This window comes from Dendrobium catenatum, unplaced genomic scaffold, assembly GCF_001605985.2.
Source record: "Dendrobium catenatum unplaced genomic scaffold, ASM160598v2 original_scaffold_122705, whole genome shotgun sequence".
Classification (NCBI taxonomy): Eukaryota; Viridiplantae; Streptophyta; class Magnoliopsida; order Asparagales; family Orchidaceae; genus Dendrobium; species Dendrobium catenatum.
The window spans coordinates 128,713-147,624 of record NW_021441140.1 but is presented as its reverse complement, the minus strand read 5'-3'; the positions used below and the strand labels follow the sequence as shown (position 1 = coordinate 147,624).

The following is an 18,912-nucleotide window of genomic DNA, read 5'->3' as shown; positions in this document are numbered from 1 at the left end:
TACACACTGTATATAAATGTGTACATAGTATATAACTTACATGTCCGAACAGTTCTTCTGATCTGAACTCTGCACAGAATAATTTCTCTCCAAACAAAACCTAAATTTGATTTCCTTATTGAATTGGTTCATTGGTGGTTAGAGAAAGAACATTGCTTTCCTCTCCCACAAAGCCACCGTTCCCTAAGTGCTAAAGCTTTGAAAGCATAAATTCCATCTCCATCTCAGCATTGAATCTCATACCATTCCTCCTTTACAAAGAACAGTGATGCATACATTTATACGTTATTTACTATATATCTTTCTTTATGGTCTATACGCTTCCCCTTTGTTCATTCAAGCCATTTATGGAACTTCTTTGGATTATTACAAAATAATCAATATCTTTTAATAAATTTCATTAATGTTAGATTATCTTTTTATAGTAGTTATTTAGTAAAAAAAAATAGAACTAAAAATTTTGTAATAAAAAAATTATCCGAAGCGAAGCAATAGTTAGCTATGTAATTAAGTATTAATTATGAATTAATTTTCTATTAAGAAATAATTACCTTTCTTTTTCCTATAAAAATGAAGTGTAAAAACAAATTGAAAATTTGTCAAAATAATGCCAAATAGAAAATAGAAAATGGTCATACTAATGCCCAAAGTGTCTTGATTATTGAATAAGTAGAATTTTATTTGAAAAACTTTTTATTGAATAATTATATATATTTAAAGAAAATATATATTTAAATTGGTGCTGAAATATTATTGATTTAGTCGATAATTTGGCATCTTTTATGTATTATATGTGGGTGTTAGGCAGTTTAAATGATAAAGATTTTGAAAGTTTTTGTCACATATATATAAACATGGGTCTACATTTTATCAGTTTGAATAGTTTAATTTAGGGCTTGGCTAAGTCAATTGATTTCAGTTGTAAATTGCGGAAAATAGAACCGACTATAATCGTTTTCGAACCAGAATACATCAAATTGAATTTTATTCAATTTTGAATGAACCAAATATAATTAATTTAAATAATGAGCTTAATTATTTTTAACTTGAATAATATAAATTAAGAAAAATAATGAATGATATTTATTAAAATTATAATTTTGATATATGAAATAAATAATATAAATGTTCATCAACATGTCACTTGTTTATTTATATGATTTTGTTGATTTAATATTTGCATAAAATAATATTTACAATTCTATTTTTAGTTAGATTGATTTTGCAAAACCAAAAAAAAATTGATGCAATAATCACAATAAAAAAAAAGTTAAATTACAAGCAATAACCAAACCAATACTTTGACAATGAAACCAAATCAATAAAATAAGATAAGCTTAGTAACATTTTTAGGTTTTATCTATATAATATACACCCTATGCATACATTATATACATACATAATTTAATTTAGGGAGACTTACATACATACATAATATTTATAGCATCAAGAATAATCATTCTCCACAAATGACAAATAAAATAAAGACCTATATAGATCGTAAGAACTCTAAGAAGTAAGACCATCTAACAAATATAATGTTTCATATTTTATTAATATTTATAGAGCTTTTAACTCTAAAAATTTATAAATATATCTTCACTCTCTATATGTGGGTGGCTTTTAGCTTGAGATTTAATAGAGCTCAAGGGTTTAAAGGATCTCTGAGCTTCATTGGACCACCACAATTCGATCACCATCGATAAACCTTCACCCTCTGACCACTAATTATAGTCCTCCAAATACCATTTCCCAATGACGACCCTTTGACCACTACCACTCGACTATGGTCCTACAACCACCATCGTCTGATCATATTCTCTTGACCACCATCACTCGATAAGAGTTTCCATATCACTATTGCCCTACTGCGATCCTCCAACCATCATTACTTGACTACAATGTAATGCCATGGTCTAATTTTGGAAAAATTATTTGCTTTACTTTTTAATTAATCTACCAGAGCAACTAATCTTGTTTCAATAAGTGGAAACCATTGAAAATAATCTCTAAATTCTTTTCTTCAATTTTCAAATTTATTTATTTCTCAAAATTTATATTTAATATCTCGGACCAATCACAATACATCATTCTAAACTCCTGACTATAAAAGAAAATATGAGAAAGTATGATATGTTTCACTCTAATCACGACTCCTTGAAAATATATAAAAATCATAGATGGAGCTAACAACTAAGTAGATTATTAGAACATATAATTGTAATTAATACAAGACAATGAAAATATTATGCATGTAATCATTTAATCAATATAAAAATAGACATGACTATGAATATATAATTGTAAAAGCAGGTAACAGTCAATATGAATAGTGTCATCTCATATAAATAATAAAATTAGTGTTGGTATCTTATGAACATTGATCAATAATCATAAAAAGAATCAGTAGGTTTTATTATTCTTAGACAAATCAGTTACAAAATAGTTTATATATTAATTTATGAAATCAATACACTTTCCTTTGTCATATGCATGTTGTACGATATCCATACAATGCATGTATATCAGGTTATATATATTTTGTCACATATTTTGTCACCTAAAACTTAGTATTGAGGACTCGGTATTGCTCGGTATACATTCAAATACGTTCGGATTTCACCGGACGTAATAATTGCTCCTCTACGAGCCACCTTCGAAATAACAGCTAAAGCTAAATTTTTTTTATATATAAGATATTCCAAAGAACATATAAAGCAGATAACTTTCTTGGGCCCCGCCCCAAAGTACCTCACTGGGTCCTACCAAGTGGAAATCGGCCAGCCGAAACCACGAGCCCATCTACTGTGAACGTGACGACAAAAAATTATGCGGACCTGGACCCAGCTCTTTCCAGAAGTACATGGGCCCACACAGAAGCTCCTTCTGACCAATGGCGTCCATCCACGTGGACCAATGGCTCATGAAGGAAAGGACAATAATCTCAGAATATTTGGATATAAAGCCAAAGCAAAAAAAAGTAGAGAGAGAGTAAAGGCTCGATTGCGAGGAAAGCAACCTTCTTGCCTTTATAAAGCTACAGAGGTTCTTAAACCGCCGCCCTCCCTCTCTCTCTCTCTCTCTCTCTCTCTCTCTCTTATGTGAGATTTGGTATACTCTCTCTCTCTCTCTTTCTGTTATTTTCTGTCTGACTAAGTTCAAATCAAGAGATAGTTTTAATGGGTTTTTTTTTTTGAAGCAGAGCTTAGAGGGAGAAGAGAGGATTGATAAGAGATTTAACAGTACAAAAATGGCGCCGGTAACTCTGCCGCCTGGCTTTCGCTTTCATCCGACAGATGAAGAACTGGTAGCTTACTATCTGAAGAGGAAGATTAATGGAAGAACAATAGAGCTCGAAGTGATACCAGAGGTTGATCTTTACAAATGCGAGCCATGGGAATTACCAGGTGATAGATAATTCATGCTTGATTGAACACTACGGATCCTTTGTTTCAGTCTCTTCGAATATTTTATGAATTTTCATGGAGCCTAATTTGCTGAATTTCTACTTTTTTTTAGTTTAATTAGCACAATCAAATCTCATGTAATAAAAAAAAATTGGCATTATAAGGTTCTAACTTAATCAGTAAACTCAGTAAACAACTCATCATTTGTTTATATGAGATTAATTAATATTTCTTTGTTTAAATATATATATATATATATATAATATAATAATATATTATTAAATATATATATATAATATATTATATATAAGTAAAGAGCCATGAAAATACTTATGTAGATATATTAAAATTTCTATTTTATTATGCATAAAATATAAAAAATAAGTGAATTAGGAAATTTAATGAAAAACATTAAATACATTTATGTTTAATAATAAATATATAAATTAAAATCATTAGCATCCTTGACATTAATACTTTGATTCAATTGCAAATAAGCTGGAGAAAATCAACAAATAAAATTTAACAAAATTTTAAATCGAGAACCTCTCCTATTTTTTTTTAATATTTATAATATGAAATATGCCTTTTCTTCCTCTCCTATAAATGCTACCAGCCCTAATAATGTCTCTTGTTCAACCACTCATATTAAAGAAATAAAAAACAAAACAAAATGATTAATTAATAATAAAAATAATAATGGTTCAACTAAAAAAATTTCAGCTCGAATATTTTTTTAAGACATTTAAAATCAATTAGACAAATTCACACACATCATATATAAACTAAAATTCAAGACCTTTAATTGATTGTCAAAACTTCAAACCACAGACCAAGATGAGCTATATAACTTGAGCTTCATTTAAGATTCATTATTTTGCTATTTTTTAAAGCAAACTTTTAGTTAAAAAAAATTTGAGTTTTAAAAAATTTTTGTACTAAAAAATTAATTTAAAAAACATAAAAATTATCACAAACTAAGCCCGAAACTCTAGAAAAAAAATTAATGTGTAATGTAAACATTAATGTTCAGAATATTCAAGCCGTAGTCTTTGTATAAATTATCTAATTCTATCGTGCCTTTATTTTGCACTTCATCCTCGCTGGGACGACAAGCAGTTCTTTTGCTTGGAAGGCAGTGCTTAGCTTTCAAATTATAGTATTACAGAGCAGGCTTCAAGCTCTTACCAATATTGGATTTTGCAGCTTTGCTTTGATATTTGCAATTTCTTCAGTAACTGGCCTATTTAAGATATCAATATATTTGTAGAACGTATAGTTCACTTTCATGAGGATAATAGTGATTTAAATCATATGAAAAATCAAAGCACCAAATAATTCAGACAGGAAGAAAGTTCTAGTCCTAATATTTTTAATAAATGAAGCCCTTCCATTGCTTTGAAGACATTTTCCAACTTTTAGGCACTAAAAACCTGATACATATTACATTAAGATGAGCTTAGAGTTTTGGATTCATACTAATATTTTGTTTGAGACAATTTTTTTATATTTACTAAAGTAAATTTTTAATATAAAAATTTCTAATTCAAAAAATTTTTACTTAAAAACTGTTAAAAAAAGTAAGAAAAAACCTGCTCTAAATGAAGGCCTTATATATATATATAATATATATATATATATATATATATATATATGGAAACGTCCAGCCGCTATCACCCGAAAGGGCGCTTGATGGCGTGACTAATCCTCGACTGACCTAAAAGAGCTAGGCACCCAACCCAAAAACCTCCTGACCCGTACTTGATTGGGCCCCACTTAAGAGTTGTTGTCGCTCGAAGGGAATCGAGCATGAGTTAGGGGCTCCCAACCGTACATCTTGATAAAAATTGAGGCTGGATATCCTTAAGCAACTAACTTTTTTTTCTTTCAAAAATAAAGGCAGCTGTTCTAAACTTTTGTGCCTTGGAAACAAGATAAGATCCCAGATTTCATCCATCCTTTCTACTTTATTGACTCCCCTTGCCAAGTGTTTCACTCCACCCCACCCCCCCAAACTCTTCTTTTCATTTGTTTGCTTACACATAAAATAGTTTCAGATATGAAAAGAGATGCCCAAATCAATAAATTACAGAAAAGCAAAGCAGCTGTCACAATAAATAGTAAACCAAGTTATAACTTTTTAATTTCCACAAAACATCAAATAAAACATAATGATGAACTACATTTTTCCTATCTAACAAATCTGATTTATTTTTTTATTGACATTTTATCAGAGAAATCATTTCTCCCAAGCAAAGATCTAGAGTGGTACTTTTTCAGTCCTAGAGACCGCAAGTACCCCAATGGTTCAAGAACAAATAGAGCTACTCAAGCAGGTTATTGGAAAGCAACAGGAAAAGATAGGAAGGTGAACTCACAGAAGAGAGCAGTTGGAATGAAGAAGACTCTTGTGTACTACCGCGGCAGAGCTCCTCATGGTTCTCGAACTGATTGGGTCATGCATGAATACCGCCTTGATGAAAGAGAATGTGAAATTGCAAATGGATTACAGGTATATATAAGCTCAAATTCTTATGATTGTTATATACAGCAACAACAAGAGATTTAAGTCTAAATGTGATGCTAAATAGTTTATCCTCGATCACATTTTCAGTGACACGTGTAAGTCATAGGCTTAAAAACATTTTGATAGGAAATACTGGAGTTCGCAAGTAACCCTAATGGGAAATACTTGATTTCGCAAGCAAACCTAAAAATAATTGGTAAAAACGGCGAGAAAAACTCAAGAATTTCGGTGAAAACAATCCAAAAGAGTAGATTGTATTATAGGAATCAAATCAAAGCAAGCAAAAAAGAAAAGATACAATTGATCCTTAATTTGAGAGAAGGATCGTTCTCTCCCAATCTTTAGACGATGAATCTAGAGCCCAAGACATCAAAGAGAACTCCAAGAGAAACAATAATCAAGCATGCCCTAACTCTAACCTCTCATGCTCTTTAAATACATCTCTTCCTAAGAAAAAAAAAATCTTCCTAATAAAAGCTTAAAAAAGAAAAGATACAATTGATCCTTAATTTGAGAGGAGGATCGTTCTCTCCCAATCTTTAGACGATGAATCTAGAGCCCAAGACATCAAAGAGAACTCCAAGAGAAACAATAATCAAGCATGCCCTAACTCTAACCTCTCATGCTCTTTAAATACATATCTTCCTAATAAAAGCTCCCTAAAATAAACTAATTCAAAATAACCTTCATATGCTTTAGCCGCCCCCTTCCCTCTCTCTATTTGCCGCCCTGGGGGGTGTACATGCTTGGGCGGCAATTTCTAAGGAGGTGACTTAGTCAGCCTCCCATAGAAGTGAGCCGGCCCCACCTAGGCCGGTTTGGTCAGTTCAGGGAGAATTGTAACACATTTGATAGAAAGCTCATAGTGGAAAAAAATGCATAATTTATTTCAATTTTAAAATAAATGTGATTAATAATTAATAATAACTGTTTAAAAGTAGTGTTGTCGTAATTGCTACTCAAGCATCGCTTCCATCTTCATTGCTTTTATGTGGATTATGTGTTATATTTATAGCAGTTCATTCTAATGCAACTTACAAGTTCTTTAAAAATCGATCTTAAAGTAAACTAAATAGATATATGTATAATTGTACTGTGTTTTAGTAGTTAATTACTAAAAAACTTATTTGCATACCCTAATGTAAAGTCATGCTTTTCAATATAACAAGCGAATTCAATACTAGAACCAGTAATATTAAGTCACAAGGCACACAAAATTGAAGAAAAATGATATGAACAAAAAATAAAAAGGTTGCAATGCATGAATTGTTGGATGACCAATTGACAGTGATTCAACCAGAAATCTGGCAGGTAGCATAACTATTTTCCTTCCCTAGTAATTTGCTTAATGAAATTACTATATATATATATATATATATGTGTGTGTGTGTGTGTGATTTTAATCTGACCTTATATGAATGCATTTCAGGATGCCTATGCCCTTTGTCGCGTATTTAAGAAGAGTGAGCCTGGTCCTAAGATTATAGAGCATTATGGAGCTCCATGTGAAGAACACAAGCAATGGATGCTGAATGAACATTCCTCAACCATGACAGATCTCTCTCCTGATGGAATAGGAGATTACCTGGAAAGCAGTAACTATCATTTCCAGCCCTCTGATTGCCCACAAACAATGATTCAATCCTCATTTGAAGCAAGCAACTCATGGATGCAATTTCTAACAGATGAGGCACTTAGCTCCACTACGGCTACATTTCAGAACACAAGTTTTTCCTATGTGCCATCGAAGGTGATTCTTTCCACTATGGTTTTTAAACACTTCATAGTATATAAAGAGAAAATTAACTTTTTGTAGGAAGCTGTTATGGAGAAAGAGATTAAGGCTTCGTTTGGGACGGCTTTTTTATTGCTTTCTAAAACAGAATTTTAGTACAAATTTTTTTAATTTTGTACTAAAACTCCATTTGAGAAAGCAATAAAAAAGCCGTACCAAACGAATCCTAAGGCTTCGTTTGAGACGGCTTTCTTATTGCTTCTTAAAGCTGCTTTCTAGTACAAAATTAAAATTTTGTACTAAAAAACTGCTTTAAGAAGCAATAAAAAAGTCATCCCAAACGAAGCCTAAATGTGTGGCTTGCACATCATTTTAAGGAAGAGTGCAATTTTCTAATGGAGATAAAGAACAATCATTTTAAGGAAGAGTGCAATTTTCTAATGGAGATAAAGAACATGATTCGGAAAGAAATGAAATGCGGATAGCACTAGAATTTTGAACTATAATCACGATTTATCTGAAAATTGTGGCAAAATTTTAAATCCCAGTCATACTCATCTTTAAGATTGATGACAAATATTGTAATACGATTCTCAATTATTCTAAGCCACTTACGTAAATAATATATTGAACTCATTATTAAAATTGTCTGTAACTAAAGACTAAGGTACCCAAAATACTTTCTTGGAATTGAATTTACTCGTAACGAGAACAATATTACTCTAACTTTAGCAAAATATAACACTGAGACCATAAACTTTTAAGGTGCCAGCAAATTGACACCAAAATAGTTAATAAAGCCATGTTTGATGAGGATATACCATATGAGATCCATCTTAGTGGCGGGTATTAATTGAAAATTTGATTTATACAAGAGTTATGTGACTGAATCGCTTATGTTGTTAGGGTTGTAAATCAACATATGCAAGACCCAAAACAATAGCATTGGATTTTTTTTTCTCTGCATTCTGAGATGCATAAAAATGGCTTTAGAAAAGGAATGATGTTTACTTAAATTGGGCATTTAAATATTGAATAATTATCTAATACCACCTATGTTGGATCTACTAATGATAAAAAGTCAACTTCAGAGGACTGCATTTTTTTTTTTTTGGAAAGTAATTTGATCACTTGGAAGAGTAATAAATAAATTATCATAGCCAGTTCTAGAGTAAAGCAGAATACAATGTCATGGCTAAATCACATGTAAAATGATGTGGGTCAAGATTCTACAACAACAACAAGCATTTATCCCACTATGGGGTTGGCTATATGAATCCTTTTTCTCCATTGTGTCCTGTTAGAAGTCAAATTCTCATCTAAATCTAATAAAGAATGGTCATTTTTAATATTTTCTAACATAGTCTTTTTAGGTCTACCTCAACAAAATGATATGGGTCAAGACTATTAGAAGAATTTGATTTTACGCAATCTTATTAACAAATACATTGTGAAGAGTCCTATGCTTCATTGAAGAACCGGATATATTAAAATTGATTGTCATTTCATATGAAATGTACTTACCAATAAGAATATTCTTCCGTATATTTCTAATTCAGAACAAGTAATGAATATCTTCAGCTAAGTTCTCTCTCATTTTTACTCTTAGAAGACACAAGGTGAAGTTAGCAAATATACATGCTAAAATTTGAGGGTGATTTTAGTGTAATGAACTCTTAGAATAGCTCTTTTCACAAACTTACCAAAAGTGATCCTATTATTGGAATAGCATGCTTATTATTAAATTATTGTATTAGAATGATATATAATTTGGGAAAATATACATTTATTCTCTCTTAATTATATCTATTTTATCCTTTAATTTCTTCCCAATGTATTCATCTTTTACACCTATAAATAGGCATTGATGTTCAATGAATAAGATCATTCTTTCCTTATAGCAATAAGCAATATTTTTAACCTCATTTTTTAACATTATAATCACATTCTTTGTAGAATGGTGATTAGTATTTATGTGACTAAAGCTTTTCATCATAATTTTCTACAGAAGTTTGGCTAAAATAACTATATAGCTTTAACCGCATAAGTATCAATCAGAGCATCAAAAAAATGTATGAAAGATAAATTAAATATACTTTTAAAAAAAGTTTCTATTAATAATATTTATTCATTATAATTAATAAAAATATCACTATAAATAAATTTCTAAGGGCAATAATAGCAGTGCTTTGACATGAACTATAGTTTAATTACAGAAGGTGACTTGCATCTTAAATAATTGTAGGTAGATGTAGCATTGGAGTGTGCAAGGCTTCAACAAAGATTCACAATGCCTTCTTTGGAAGTGGAGGACTATTCACTACTCCATATGGCTGACCCAACAATCCTGCACTCTACTAATTACTCGCAAAATACCACCCATGGAGAGGACATTTTGCATGAGTTGCTTTCAGTAGCCTCAGCCTCCCAAGAACTGATCAATAACCCTAATTTCCATGAAGACATGTGGGCCGCAAGAATTACTCCTCACTTCAACGAGTCATTCTCCACCCTAATTGAATCTGGCGATGCTGTAGGTTCCTCAAAGTTCATTGCTAAGTCATGTGGACTTGAAGAGCAATCAACCTTTGTTGACATTAGTGAGTTGGAAGATGAGTTTAAGGAGCAGACGAAAGGGAAGAATCTCAGGGATGTTAAAAAGCTTCAAGAGAATTTGTTGGAGGTATGTTTAGAAATATTAGGTTTATAAATATCAATTGCATTATTGTTGCAATCTATTATCTGTGAATAAGATGGTTACTTTTTTTAAACAGATGAATAAAGAAGTGCAAAAGAAGGATTGCAGTTCAAATCCTCATACAGAACACATCTGTGATGCTCGAGGTAAATACAATTTGCTATAAATGGTTCAGGTTTTGCTGGTTACTAGCATCTAGTATGTAATGAATTCATCATATGGTCAATGAAGTTTAAATAATTAAAAAAAAAAAAGAAGAAAACATAACCACTATGTTCAGTGTCTTTTAATAGGGTGACTTTTCATAAACCATAAAAATGAGAATAATATCATCAATATCTTAATTCTCTCTTTCAATCATCCTTCTAATTTTAAAGATCCCCTTTTTTATCATTGTTCATAATTAGATTTCTTTTTAATGAAAAGAGTTTCAAGTGTTGCAACTAATCAAATTCCCAAGTTCTTTAATTTCTTTAACTAAAAAGATGCTGGCCCATTTCAAATGGCATACAATTGTATATGGGAAATTTGACTTTATGTGTATCATAATATTCAAAATTGAAAAAATATGACATTTATTTGTTTTCTTGGAGAAATATGCTCGAAAGTTTCTTTTAGACCAAACTACGACTACTTTTAAACAAATAGGTGGAACCTTCTGATAAGTATTATGCGACCTTTCAATCATCCAAACTCAGCAACCCTTCATCCCCCAAGTTCCTTTCTCTATTTTTAGCATACACATTCGAGCTGCAGCAATTTTTCACGACGACCTACCTTCATTAATCGTTAGTGAAAGTTAGTAATGTTATTCCTTTGGTTTATTTAGAAGAGAATAGAATGTAGGAGAGAAAGTGGTCGCACTATAAACCCTAAACTTTGATGTTAGTAGATATACTATAAAGCCAAACTGTCTTTCATATTACTAACCAGAAACATCTTGAAATAATAATCGATTATTGGAAGAATCATTTTCGAAATAATAATGGATTTATATTCGTATTCAAATTACCTACTATAAATCTTAAACCCTGAAGTTTCAATCATTGTTTGAGCATGATCGATCATTATTTCAAGATACTTCAAACCAAGATCGATCATCTTCAAAGATGCTTGAAACCATGATCCATGATCTTTGTTGACCTCTGTATCAGTACCACAATCGATACGAGTGAATGGAAAGGGAAAGGACGACCGACAAACATGACGTCTCAAAGAAACATTGATGCACCTTAGTTATGGTCGCAATCACCCGAACTTAGGCTAATTACGAAACATATAGCATTAATGCATTCAAGAAGTCCAAAATACCAAAAATGAGCACTCGTGCGCGATTCGTTTGGACAAGGATGAAAGCATGACATTTGTCAAGCACGACAATGCGCAAAATTGCCCAAATGACATCCGATCATGAAACAGGCTTTTGTCGTTATGCTTGAAACATGAAAATTATCTTAAGGGGAATCTCTCGTGAATAATTCGAGTAAAGCTGGTAAAAAACAATGATCTACGGATGCGATGATGCACGACGTCGCCCAAACGACGTCGATTCGAGAAACAAACTTCGTCGTCTCCTCCAAAATGTTGAAATACCCAGAAATGACTGTAATATGTGGGTCTTCTTGCGAACTTCTCTAGGTGAGAGTTTGAAAATTGGTATTTTAATTAGAGGGGATTTTTAAAATATTCAAATTTAATTATTTGCGTGAATGTTAGCTATTGGAATGCACACAAAATTTCATTGAAGACCAAAGTATGCCTTATGCCCACTTGCATATGTGTTGCGGATCCAGTGGCACTAAGATGGATTAAGTTTCATTCATTTTAGATAGGAGAGATACTTAGTTCATTCAACCTCCATCAAATTCTCATTTAGCATAGTTCATAGGGTATGTTTGTTCAACTGACAATAAGAGATCATGTTATTGCTTGTAAGGGAGCTATATTGTTCGCTAGAAGTCCTATATTATTACTTGTAGGCGAGTTGAAATATTCATTTCAAGCCCCATGTTCCTTGCTTATAGGCAAGTTGCTATATGCATCACAAGTAACTATTAATCTTTAGATTTTGTAAATTTTAATTTTAAGTCTGGTTTAATTTTGATAGCCTCCCGGCATCTCCATGTGTAGGAGAATTTTAAGAAGGCGCTAGGCCTACCCACCATACTAAGAAAAAGTGTTTATGATCGATGCTAAATGACACTGCAACAGATATCTTCAATTTCGCCACGCTACAAAAAATGTGCATAGGTCTTCAGGGTACATGTTTGTAAACTCGCAAGCTTTGCTCGATGTGCTATGAAAAGTGCATACAAGTCCTTAGGGTTGTCCCTGCCCCACTACGAAAAGTGTGTATAGTACCTACCTATTGCATCATGGGCGTTGCGCCGGAGCTCCCCCCGCCATGCTACAAAAAGAAAGTACATGGGGGTTTGCTCATTGCTACGCACACATCGCAAATGGGATTTCAGAGTTTTCAGGTTTATCGAGCATTATACCTTTGCACGTGCGGCGATGGATATGATGTCGAGAGTGGCGAGGGCGAGCACAAATTTTGACTCTCTTTTTTTTTTAATATCTCCTCTCATTTTTCTTGTCCTTTTATCTTCTTTTTATAATAGAGAGATGGTTAGGGGGAGTAGGCAGAGAGAGCGATGAAGGGAGCTAGCTGGTCTTGTTGTAGGAAGAGAGTGGCCAGATGGATAAGAGTTTATTTGGTTCGGTGGGTTGTAGAAGAGTTCATGGGCTTTAGAAGTGGGCTGGGTGAGTAGATGTGAGAGTGAGAGTCTCTTGATGAGGTGGTTTGGGTGCAGGTTGGAGGAGGAAGGCTGGGATGTGGAGATTGTTGTAGGAGAGGAGAAGGGATGCAGTATTTGAGTAGTTAAAGAGGGACAAAGGGCTGGAATAGGAGCTGGGATGCTCTGTTAGGGAGGTAGTAGGATTGAGAGCTGCTGCTGTGAGGCTGGGAGATCTAATGAAAGGGGTCAGTGGTGATGTTGACGAGAGTTGAGTGTCTTGGAGTGGAGTTTGTAGGCAGCAGGTGTGGTCGAATTGGAGAGCAAGGATGGTGTAGAGGACCTGCAAGTGGTGTGGCTTTGGAAATGAGAGTGCAGGCTTTATGAGGGGTGATTGGTGGCTGAGGGTTTGAGGAAGAGGAGCTGCTAGGTGGTCGCAGGTCTGGGAGGCAGTTGGCCGATGAGCCTATGCAAAAACAGAGGGACAAAAGTGTAGAGGTAGTAGGTGGTTGTAAGCTCAGGTGAGGAAGATTGGGCCATTGTAGGGTGGTTAGGTTGTTCGCCAGCACTGGGTGGTCAGGTGAAGGAATTGGAAAGGTTGAGAGGTGTTGGAACTGCTGTGTTAGGAGAAGGGGAAAGGATTCGATGGAGCTTGGTAGAGAATGAGAGAGTGAAGGGGAGTTTGTGCGAGCAGGTTTGTTTGGCCGAGAGCGGTGGTATAAAACCGAGTAGAGAGAGAGTTTGATGGGTTTTTTTTTATCTCACATGAAAAACTGGATGAGGCAGGCGCCGATTTGCAGAGCAAGGATAAGCCATGGACAACATAATAGGCAGGAGATAAGATTGAGTATGTAAATAGATTTTTTTTTTTTTAATTTAGACGTGTATGTATGTAAATATAGATTCATATATCCATGTGTGTGTGTATAACAAAACAAAATCAGCCCCCTGATCAACTCATTGTTCCTTGTGCGCCTCGATTTGCATGCAGTTGTTGCCTCGCTCGCCAAAAGAAATTTCGTATTCGACTTGCGGTAAGACTCATACAATATTACAATCATTTTCAGTCCTTTTCAATGTTCTGAATGCGACGGCAAAGTCTGTTCCATAAATGGATGTCGTTCGAGCGACATCATGCATTCACGCTCGTAGATTGTTGTTTTAGACATATTTGCTTAAATTGATCGCAGGAGGTCCACCTTGGATAATTTTTTTATGTTTCGAGCAAAATGACATATTATGTTTTGTGAACGGACATTGTTTGAGCAATTTTACGCATTGTCGTGCTCGCCAAATGTCATGCTTTTGTTGATGTCTGAATGAATCAAGCACGAACGGCTCATCTTTTGTAAATTGGACATCCTGAATGCATCAAATCGTTCTTTATACAATGCTTCGATCATATTCAAGATACTTCAAAGAACGTTTAATCATTATTTCAAGATACTTCAAAGAAAGTTTGATCATTATTTCAAGCTGCTTCAAACCATGAACAATCATCTTTGAACTATGCTTCGAAACATGCTTCAATCATATGAAAAGATGCTTTAAAGGTTTGTTTCTGTTTGAAGTCTTTAGGATTATTCGATCTATGTTTAATTGTTGTTCGATGAACTTTAAATTAATTCTAGTTACCTTATTATGTATGCAAATGTTTGATCTAATCGTACAAATTAGGAGGCACTACAGTGCTCAAGTTACATGAAGAGTTAGTGGTATGATGGAAAAATTGGTCAAACAACTTCAGGCTAATGAGTACTTGACAATGCCCAGCGATATCCCTTTAGGCTTTAGTCAGTTTTTCATAGCTCCTAAGATGCAATTTTTTAGCGTCATAATTCATTAATTGTTAATAAGAATGGTTGATGATGTTCAGAATGAGATGTACCCAATTATGTTTAATATTGGTAGAAAGAATACAACTTTTGGAATTGCAGAGTTTGTTTTGGTCACTAGGCTAAATTTTGGGGAATTATCATCTAATGAGGACTTACAAAAGTTGAGCAAAAGCAATAGGCTGCTCGAGAAATACTTAGATGGAGATAAACAGTTAAAGAAAATAGGCTTAGATAGAGCTTACTTAGAGTGCATTGTGCCTGCTAATGTGTGGAAGCTTGCTTTGTGTTACTTCGCGGATGGTGTACTCCTCAACCATGACAAACGCAGTGTTGTTCATAAATAAGGATTCTTTAGATACCCATAAGGTAGGCTGGCATGGGAGAAAACATTGAGGGGACTAAAAAGAGACATTGCTCATTATGAGTTCATTACCTTGAACAAGAATACCCTAGCCAAATACGCTATAATTGACAACACCACTACAATACTTGGTTTATGAAGCTATATTAAAGATGGGAAGAAGATGCATTGAGTTCCTTGGGGCGAAAGCACTATGGATGTTGAGCTGGATGAGTAACAAAGTACAAACTAGAAAGGATTTCTTGCATCTGATGATGAATAAGGGCGAAGTGTGCATTTTTTTTTAGGCTTTCTTATGTGTTTAACCATACTTTAAATAGCAAGTCATTGTATATATTCTTTTATAAGCAATTATCCATCCTACTACAGTGCCTAGAACTTCTATGAGTTCATTTGTACATACTCCTCAATATATCCCAACTTTAGTTGTAAAGAGAAAAGCAAGCCCATCTATTTTTTAGGAAAGAGCAGGGTATGCAGTGAAAAAACAACCATCTGAGAAGAAAGCAAGGTTGAAGCAGCTTTTTAACATTCTACGGGAGTTAATGAGTAGGCCAGTTCAGCATAAGACTAATCAAATAGGGTCTGACAAAAAATTAGATGCTCTAAAAACCGTAGTCCATAAGCTTGTAGAGAGGGATGAGCAAAGGAGGAAGGAGGAGAGCGAGGAGTATGAAGTGAGGGGCGGGGGTGGGGTGAAGGAAAAAAGGTGGATATAGACAATGTAACATCATCTCTTGTCATTGGGCCTCCAAATAAGAAAGCCAAGAAGGTATTATACCTCCATATAGAGAAGCCAAGAAGGCAAAGAATATAACCCCATCTCTTGCTATACAAAGAGGGAGGTCGAGAAGGCGGGAAATATAACCCCATCTCTTACAAGCAATGATGAATCCTTTCTACAAGTGCTTCTATGGATTGCTTCAGTGGTCAAGATTATTTGATAAAGGGCAGGAACTACTTTCCTCCAAATTTTCTTGGATGTGGAGGGCCAGCACAAATGAAACTCCCAACATTGTTGTAAGAAAAAGCAATTTCATAATTTAATAAAAATTAATCATAATTGAAATAGTTCCCGCATATATAGTCTAATGAGTCCTGTAAATCTTATTTGCAGTGGCGACTGGGCAGAGTATACAATAGTAACAACACATCATACATCTAATTTCAAAGAAGAATCTTCTAGAAATTACATATAATCACATATAATTCTAAAAGAACCGTTTCTTTGTAGATTTATATACGACAATATTGATTCATATGTCTAATTGAAGTTCTATACATTTCTTCTGAATTTGCATATATAATATCATGGATGTTATAGTTCTTCAATTGCACTATGTGAATATGATTGTTGTGCTAGATATCTTCAACTACACTCTATTGTGCTATTGATTTTGTGCTACATCCCTTACAATTGTTGCATTATAGTTACTATGTTGTTGCTAAATCTGCCATAATATGTTGTATTGTATTTACTTGTTGCTGGCCTTCACATTTGAATCATCTTCAAACCTAAACCTTATGTTGTCTTGCATGTTTGAACCTTGTTATATCGATTATAATTACTTTTTTTTATTATAATCTATTATTTTACAAGTTCGAACAGTATTTCAAACCCGTAATTCAACTATTTTATATTTTTTTCAAAAAATATCTTATTTAAACCTTTTTTTTTAATCATGTTTGAACCTTTATCAAAAGATTTTCAAATAAGAATAATTAATGTTCTAGGTTCAAATAATATTCGATTATGGATCAAATTTTACATAGTATATGGTTTCAACTTTGATCAAATTTATTTGAACTTTGTTCGAACGTTATTCGAATCAATTTTGGTTAGGGCGAACTTAAAAAAGTAATATGCAATCAAAAACATGGGTAGTTTAAACTGAACAAAACTTTCAAGTATATTTCTCCAAAAAATAAAACAAACCTATTTATACAATTTCCAGCGTTATGAGATATTGGGGAATATAAAGTCAAATTTCATTTGCATAATAGGACATTGTGTGGAGTAGTGGGATCACATTCTCTTACACAGGGATGCATCATGGGAAAATGGAAGAAATGTATCATTGATGTAAGAGAAGCGAATGAAGCATAAAATAAAATAAAAAATTCATAGGATCAAAAAATAAATTTTGGATTTTTAAAATGCTAAATCAAAAATGAAAAACGGCATTATATGAAAAGTCATTATTTAATGACAATTATGAGTCAAACGCAATAAAATTTGATCAATCCTTCATCCTATCATTAAGATTGAAAATGAAACAAAAAAAATGTCTTCATCATCAATTGAATCACCATTTGTGATACATAATTCTACTTCCTCATCAATTCAATCATCACAAAATTTTTTTTCTTTTCTTCTAAAAAAAGGCACCTTTTTTCTCTTTATGGATGATAATATAATGAAATTCCGAGTTTCCCTGCACAATAATTGGTTCTTAGTTATCATTATGCCTATGTATTTACAACACAAATATTAGTTTCTTGTGTTCATGCCTTCACTCATACTCAGATTGATTGCAGCAGAAACGAATCAAGGAAATTTTACCTATGAATCAACTGAAATAGACGACAAGCCCATCTACTCACAATCTCAAGAAGATAACTTCTCCATTGGTTTCATCAACATTCAAAAGGATTTCAACCAAGATGAACACCACCACCTTGATAATGCTGGTTCCCCATCCTTTGATGTTTATCATGAGATGATTCAGTTCAATCAAGGACTGCTTATGTCAAGCCAAACCGTCTCTAAAACATTCTTTCATCATATTGCACCAGCAAACAAGATCAACATCCATCTGAATCCAATCAATTTCATGGTTGACAAATATGAATCTTCAGAAAGAGCTAGATCAAGTGTTTCTTTCTTTGAAAATTTTAAGAATTTCTTTTGTAACAAGCTGAAGAAGGGCTCTATTTTTGGTAGAGGTGGAGCAAATGGCATGCTAGGTCTTATTGAAGTTCTTTTAGCTTCCAGCTTTTATCATGGAGGGTTATTGGAGCAATCCAATTTGTCGAGGGAAGATATGCCTTCAAGGGTTGCAGCCATACAAGCTGGGGGCATAAAGCTCACGAGCTATGACGGAAGGAAAAAAGCAGAGAACATGAAAAGGATGAAATGGAATGATGGGAAGAAATTTTGGTTTCCAAAAATCAGAGGGAAAAGCATTTCAAGAATGCTTTTAAATGGGAATTTGCTGCCTTGGGTCTCTATGCTTCAGCCTTCACACCACAGCCAGTAATTTTATTTGGACATACAAATTCATCTGTTCTAACACAGAATACAAGTAGTTTCAATTTGGTTTTCATTAATTATATATATGTATCTAGAAGAAAGGTTCATTGTATTGTTGATTTTTAACATGCATCGTAATTGTAACATATCTATTTATTAGCTGCATCTCTTTTTATAATTTCTTCTTATAGCCGGATTAATCTCTAAAATCTTCAACTTCCAAGTCTCTTAATGGATATTCAATATTAGTGCAGCGAAATCAAGTGGTCAGTAGTCACACAAAATTTGTGTGGTCTCCTTTGCATGTTTCCTTACGTTGTTTTATGTAATTCAGTAAATCAAAGAAAGCAAAATAAAA

General features: G+C 33.3%; 2 protein-coding genes across 4 annotated transcripts in view; one reads left to right on the top strand and one right to left on the bottom strand.

Moving 5' to 3' along the window:
* The first annotated feature begins 3,026 nt into the window (after positions 1 to 3,026).
* LOC110110797 (NAC domain-containing protein 45) lies at positions 3,027 to 18,698 on the top strand. 3 transcript variants are annotated; one of them, XM_020842424.2, is made up of 7 exons: positions 3,027 to 3,111; positions 3,203 to 3,407; positions 5,642 to 5,919; positions 7,364 to 7,684; positions 9,915 to 10,352; positions 10,444 to 10,513; positions 17,840 to 18,698. In XM_020842424.2, the coding sequence occupies exons 2-7, from the start codon at positions 3,251 to 3,253 to the stop codon at positions 18,559 to 18,561; spliced, it is 1,986 nt and encodes a 661-aa protein (XP_020698083.1). In that variant the 5' UTR covers positions 3,027 to 3,111; positions 3,203 to 3,250; the 3' UTR covers positions 18,562 to 18,698. The 3 variants fall into 3 exon arrangements, with proteins under 3 accessions (XP_020698083.1, XP_028547960.1, XP_028547959.1); XM_028692127.1 differs by lacking the exons at positions 3,027 to 3,111; positions 3,203 to 3,407 and having other exon boundaries at positions 5,444 to 5,919; positions 17,843 to 18,698; XM_028692126.1 differs by lacking the exons at positions 3,027 to 3,111; positions 3,203 to 3,407 and having other exon boundaries at positions 5,444 to 5,919.
* The window catches only part of LOC110110798, a 32,932-nt gene continuing 19,767 nt past the window's right edge, over positions 5,748 to 18,912 (bottom strand). Inside the window, exon 5 of the transcript XR_003699673.1 lies at positions 5,748 to 5,880. The gene's annotated coding sequence lies outside the window, so the exon portion shown is untranslated. The remainder of the gene's footprint in view (positions 5,881 to 18,912) is intronic.

Excerpts from the sequence above, each read along its gene's own strand:
- LOC110110797 (XM_028692126.1), top strand. The coding sequence starts at position 5,467 with ATGAAAAGAGATGCCCAAATCAATAAATTACAGAAAAGCAAAGCAGCT. Across the intron at positions 7,685-9,914 it reads TTTCCTATGTGCCATCGAAG|GTAGATGTAGCATTGGAGTG; the intron begins GTGATTCTTTCC and ends AAATAATTGTAG. Across the intron at positions 10,514-17,839 it reads ACACATCTGTGATGCTCGAG|CAGAAACGAATCAAGGAAAT; the intron begins GTAAATACAATT and ends GATTGATTGCAG.